Source organism: Geospiza fortis, unplaced genomic scaffold, assembly GCF_000277835.1.
Source record: "Geospiza fortis unplaced genomic scaffold, GeoFor_1.0 scaffold192, whole genome shotgun sequence".
Lineage (NCBI taxonomy): Eukaryota > Metazoa > Chordata > Aves > Passeriformes > Thraupidae > Geospiza > Geospiza fortis.
This window is the reverse complement of record NW_005054315.1, coordinates 8,798,649-8,805,119: the sequence shown is the minus strand read 5'-3', so window position 1 is coordinate 8,805,119 and position 6,471 is coordinate 8,798,649. Positions and strand designations below refer to the sequence as shown.

Genomic DNA, 6,471 nt, shown 5'->3' with positions numbered 1-6,471 from the left:
TAGCAGATTTCATCAAGTCCTAAAACCCTGAATTTCCTCCCTCTGTTTAATTAAATAAATCTGATTCCAATTCCTATTTTTTAATTCCAAATTTCTGCTATATATTCCCAGGGGGACATAATACAGACTTCACTTAAAACAATAACGAATGATTAGATTTTTCCTCCCTGAAAAACAACATTGAAATAAAAAATATTTATAGTCAGACAAATAAACCTGTGGCCTGAGCCCACACATTTGTCATACAGGCATACCTTCTGTTAAAAGAAGGAGCAATCAAACTCACTGAAGTAATGAAAAAATACAAACCAAGATTAACTACAACACTGTCCAGATTTTATTGATGCAATTATATCTGGTTATCTTAGTTCTCTTGACTTTTAATTTATATATTGAAATATACTGTTCAGAACAAGAGAAACATCAATGCTAAAATAATTATAACCATGCATGGTTGCCCTGCAAATCTGAAAAGCCAAAGGGATATACCCATTTGCAGTCCAGAATCTAAAATGCTTGAGCTTTGTTTCCCTTTAGCTACAAAAAAATTTGTCCAAACTAAATGCTTCTTAATGTGTACCTTAACATGGCATGGGGTGTGACTGAGATTATGCAGAAAAGAGCAAAGCTGAAACCAAGCTCCTTTCATCTCAGATTCAGTGTGAATTTAAAGGATTTCAATATCACACAAGTTAAATGAGATGTCCTTCATCTACCAAGAAATGCAGTAAATTCTTTTCCTAAAACTAGAAGGTCCTCCAGATATAAAACATGAAATAACCATCATATCAGCATACCTCCTGTCCTTCCAAGGCCAACCTGCACAGAAGGTTGAAGGCTTCCTTCATTTTTCAACAAATGAGGCAAATGGTAATAGATATTTGGCACTTGAAGAGATTTTTTACTTGTTAGCTCTTTTAACAGCTTCAGCGTCTCATCTGCAAACATACATGAAATCAGAAACGTAGAAAACAAATTATATGACATTTTAAGCAATAGTAAACAGCATAAAATTCCAAGCTTGGTCCTAACTGAAAGCCAGAATAAATTGTGCACTTTTCTGAGTCATCATATTTTGTCTACAAAGAAGGCTTTTCTTATTTCATTTTTTTAATAAACAACGGCCAAGACAATTTTGCACCTATAATCTTGTTACAGATCCAGTTAAAATTTATTTGATCACATAAGACTTAGTGTGAATTTACAGAAGTAAAGAATGCTCCATTTATTGGGGGGAGTTGGTGATTTTGTTGGGTTTTTTCCCCAATTAATCAAATGGGAGGCTTATTTCCCAAAATAATTTTTCACTTTTGCTTGCAGAGGTCATCACCATCTAGCAAACACTACTACAAATAATTTTTCAGAGCTATGAATACATATTGGAATATACTGCACACAGAGATACAAAATAAAATAGCATTAAACATACAGTTGATATTTTGAGTATTCCTGCAAAAAAAATTATCCTATTAGATTTCACTAGAATCATTCTTGCTCTTTCTACTGCAACTGCCTTTCAGTATGTCCAGGTGGCTCTCAAAGTTGCAAATAATAGTTTTTAAAATTACCCAGCTGGGTATGTTGATTTTCTTGCATCAAGTGTGAAAACAACTCATTTCAAATGAAAAATATGATAGCATATGGATCTTTATAAACTTATGGGCTTTATAATATCAAGTTAAGCAAAAAACTGTAGTCAAGGTTTCTTGAGATAAAATTGAGATGCAAGAAAAAGAAAGCTGTAAGTGTAATTTCTCTCAGATTCTTAGTAGAGCTTCTACAAAGATAGGTGGGATTTGTTGTGGATTTTGGTTCTGTATGTTTGGGGATTTTTAAAGCATTTATTTTTAGGTGAAACTAAATTCCTAACCACGTCACACCTCGCAAAAAGCTTTGTAAATAGATGCCATAAGTAGGTATGTCTATTTCGATAGACTCCAACACAGGCACATTTTACTTTTCCTGCTAATATTTCTTTAACTTCAACTGCAAAACCTGGACTAAATTCTGTCCAAGTATGACAGCTCTTGTCTGAATCAATAAGGATCTACACAAAACAATCTGGAATTCTTTCAGCTTCAAAGAGAGCAAAGAGTATTATGTATACTTAAGTGTATTAAGCTTAATAAAAACCTATCTAATCCTATGTTCTGAGCACAAAAGCTCAGTAATTCAGATGGCTTCCCATTATGGCTCTACATGAAAAAAGTGCATGTCCATCCCAGCTGGGATCCAGACATGGTAGAATGTTAAATGAATTAGTACTTTCAGCTGCATCAGAAGAGAATAACTCCTTATAAACATATTGCCTAATAGCAAGCTAAGTCAATTTTAGAAACAAATGTGGTAATAACTTAATCTTAAATCCAGAATCAAAATTATTTGAGCTCCTCCACGCTTTACTTTAAAAGCAAAACCACACACATAAAATAGGAAGACAAGATTTACAGACCATGCTAAATGTAACATTTATCTGTGCAATTCCTGGAGATCCAGGGAACTACTGAGATCAGGCCATTAGTGTCAGACAGCAATTCATGAGTGGCATCAACATTGGAGCCTATAATTATAATTATTTCCCAACCAAAAAAAACCTATTGAAAATTGTAAATCATAGCACAAAGGCAAGTAGACAACAAATTCAAGAAAATCTTGTTCCAGGCTTTTGAATTGCAAAACTCTTTGAGTTTCAATTCCTTATAGACCAACTCCTTAAGACCAATACAGTGAAATTTCTGCAACCTACCAAGTCAGACCTCTTGACAGAAAATTTGTACTTGTTATTCATCTTCCATCCACAAAAATCAGAGCAACAAAACAGTAACAGTGTGAATTTAGAAGTCAACATCAATAGTCTGGTGAATATTGCTGTGTTTTTCTCTAATATTGCCAAACAGCTTTTTGTAAATCTGACTATCAGTCTCCAAAATGGGTAAAAACGTAAGGAAGATTTTACCAGTTTAATCACCAGTTATTGAAAAGGCCATTTCCCATACTTCTTACAAATCATAAGCAATACTTTAGTCTATATGATTTAATATTTTCCAGTTGACTTTTAAGCTTATTTTAACTGCTTGAAGTTCATCCATTTCTTCTGTTTGCTCACTTTTCCCCTCTGACTCTATTTAAAAAGTGATGTAAATTAATCATCAAAATATATTCAACCTAATAGATAAGTAACCAGAAGTCCCAAACTTTGGGAGCTTGGTGTGGAGTAAGTAATTCTTATGACTTTAGGGACTGAATAAGGGTGAGTGAATCATTAAGGACAACAACTGGAAAAAACAAACCAAAACACCCACATGAGATACAACTTTATTCACACTGCTGAACAGTTTCATTCACCAATCTTGTGAGCAATTTCTTATTCTAGAGTAATAACAAGAAATATTGGCATTACAGAGTTATAAAAAAATATTTTGGACTGTGTACCTGAAAAATTATTCATGGCATTCTTACTGCCGTTGGTCTCTGCCACGGCCCTCCTGAACTGCTCCAGGATGGCGTTGAGCTCGGAGGAGCGCTGCAGCGTGCGGTGCTCGGCGATGCGCAGGCGCTCCTTCAACGCGTGGAACTCCCGCTGATAGGCAATCAGCTTTTCTGGGGACAAAAGCCACGATGCGGGTTATTTGTGGAAACAAACACCTCCTGACAGATCTGACCAGCACCTAACACTGCTCAGCTTGGAGTACCTGGAAGGGAGAGCCCAGCACGGCTCCACCTGAGGAGCTGGGTGCCAGCACCCAATGCAAGAGGTGGATGGTGGACACCGCTGCCTATTATCTGTTTCCAACAAGCACCTCCTGTGGAAGAGCCAGTTGGATTAACATTCAGGCAGTGCAGTCAGACTCACACCACGCTTATCACAGCTGGCTCAGCGAGAGAGGCAAGAAGGCTCCTTCTGCAGGAGTTAATTCCAGCAAGATTCATTGCGCGGAAGCCAAAGGGAACGCAGGTGAGAAACGAGGGCTACCATGGGCTCTGGAGAGTTTTAGAATGGGAAGGGATGGGGGCAGAGCTAAGGGCAGGGCAAAGGGAGTTGGTCTCCAGGGAAGAGGGGGCAGTCACCAGGTGTACCCAACCAGTGAGGAAACAGGGAAAGGAGAAACCAGGGTAGGTTGCAAAACATGGGCAGAGGTCCATGAGGGAGTCTCGTCTGTCCCACAGGAGGAATGAACTCTATGGTAAGTCTTTCCAAGGCAATGCCCTTGGGAATTGGCTGAGGGGAGGGAGTTCATGGGATGCTACAATAGGCAGTCAACTTTTCTAGGGAGATAAACCACAATCCAGGTTATTTGTGGGAACAAACGCCTGCTGACAGATCCAACCAGCGGCTAACACTGCTCAGCTTGGAGGACCTGGAATGCTCCCAGGAAGGCAGAGCCCAGCGTGGCCCCACCTGAGCAGCTGGGTGCCAGCACCCACTCAGCACAGCAAGGGGACAGCTGCACACACCAGGATGGGGCAGGCATTGAGGGGGATGCCCCCCACCACAGCCACAGAGCAGGGATACCCTCCCTGCTCTCAGCACTCAGCACAAGGCAGTTCTGAACCATTTCTTGGAACAGATGCCCACAAACCATTTCTTTTAAGAAGCCACACAGCAGTGGCCCCTTACAAAAGCCCAGGTTACATCTCGTGAAAGACTCATCTGAATATTTTGTAAGAATGAGTGGAACTTGACAGTATTTCAGAGATATGAATTTTAAACCCAAGTTTTAACTTAGTATTATGGTCAGTGCCTGAGAACTGAAGAAAAAATTTTTACCAAAATTCTGCTGATGTTGATACATACACATCCTCTTGAAAGGGGACCAAAAGGGAGATGGAAACACCAAAACCGATTTGCTGATATATTTCCTTTTCTCTTGACACCCAGTAAAGTTGGTGGGCCTAGATTTTGTATCCTTCCTTCTTCCTATTGGTAATTTCCTCAAGTCTTCACCATCATCACTATCACCCTCCTTCAATCAATATACAGACACTGACTAGAGTATTTTAAGTGATTTTGTAACTCAACCAATATTCCAGCCACTCAGCTGACATCCACAGACGTATCTCTTTTGCTGTTTACCTATCCATTCCCAGTCTTTTCATATTGCAATGGCAGGGAAGCAGAAGTTTAGCAAGCAATTTGAAACACTTCCTGTTGCTATATTACATAAGACCAGGGCAAAAACGGAATTACAGTTAACTTCCCTTGTTAATAAGGCTGCTTTTCCTCCAAATTCTTTCAATTTACATTTATTTTCCTCTTTTTTTTTTTTTGGTAGTTGGGCTGTACTGCTCCAATTATGTTTAGAAAACTTAATTAAGTAAAATGCCCTCTGTTCTGAAGATGGAAAAATAAAAACATAGTTCACTACCTCTTAAAAACATCTCCTTTGCCAGCTTTATTTTGCCACTTTCATTAAAACCAAATGGTTATTGCTTTTGTGCCAACAAACCCAGAACACAGCTGCTGGCCCACACCACAGTGCTAGGCACACTATACACTGCTGACTGAATCCAGGCTGCTACTTGAAATAGGAATTGATGCTTTAGTCAGCAGCACTTCGAAGACTGGGAAAATTTTTTGAAGTTTCTGGCATGAAGGCTATTCTTATTTGCCAATGATAACTAACAAAGTAGTTCAGTTCTGATGCTTCCAGTGAACTGTACTGGTATTGCATTCATGGTACTGGAGACCTCAAAAGCATTAATTTCTTTGAGAAATACTAGACAAGTATTTCTTGCTTCAACAACTGCTTCAACCAGACATATCTAGGTTAAGGAGGCTGCCCTAAAAGATACATAAACTCTGGACACCTAACCTTCACAAATATACAGCGATTTTTTTCAATTAGGCACAATATTATTCAGTGAAATGTAACTAAAAAATCCTAAGATCACAAATACAATAAAATGTTTAAGTCTACTACCCTATGAGTAGTTTTCTAGTTATTTACGTAAAATGAAAGTAAAAAATGAAAGTAAAAAATAATTCTTTGTTTATGTGAACTTACATGACCTGAAACATTTACAACTCTAAGACTAGTAGAGCACTTTTCATGTTTTTGGAGATTAATGTATAGTTTGGCATTTTGGTACTTGTTTTATAATATGGCTGCCTGTACTTTTAAACTAAACAAATTAAATTTAAATGCCCAACTCTCGTATCTTTAGCCTATTTTCAGTACTTCAAAGATCAACTGCTCAGATACTTATTACTTACAAACAAACAAAAAACCACAACAAATTTGATCTCATACTGAAAGGCACTTGCAAAGGAGAAAATACTTAGACTTTTACAGTACCACCATTAGCAGTGACCACATGTCCCAGGCTTTAGAAAAGCATCCCTTAAGCCATCAGCATTTTACAAATATTCTAATTTGACTTTTTAGAGCCCTGACTAAGTATGTGAGAATGAGCCTACAAGATTAAATTTAAGACTCCATTTTTATTTAAACTTTGGCTGAGCTCAAGTTT

At 38.0% G+C, this 6,471-nt stretch overlaps 1 protein-coding gene across 2 annotated transcripts in view; it reads right to left on the bottom strand.

The window, feature by feature from the left end:
• MGAT4A (alpha-1,3-mannosyl-glycoprotein 4-beta-N-acetylglucosaminyltransferase A) overlaps positions 1 to 6,471 on the bottom strand; it is a 73,707-nt gene that overhangs the window by 46,639 nt on the left and 20,597 nt on the right. For both annotated transcript variants that reach the window (XM_005420007.1, XM_031056177.1), the window contains exons 2-3: positions 3,433 to 3,600; positions 798 to 938 (exon numbers count right to left, since the gene is read on the bottom strand). In XM_005420007.1, coding sequence (XP_005420064.1) covers positions 798 to 938; positions 3,433 to 3,600 — 309 coding nt within the window. The remainder of the gene's footprint in view (positions 1 to 797; positions 939 to 3,432; positions 3,601 to 6,471) is intronic.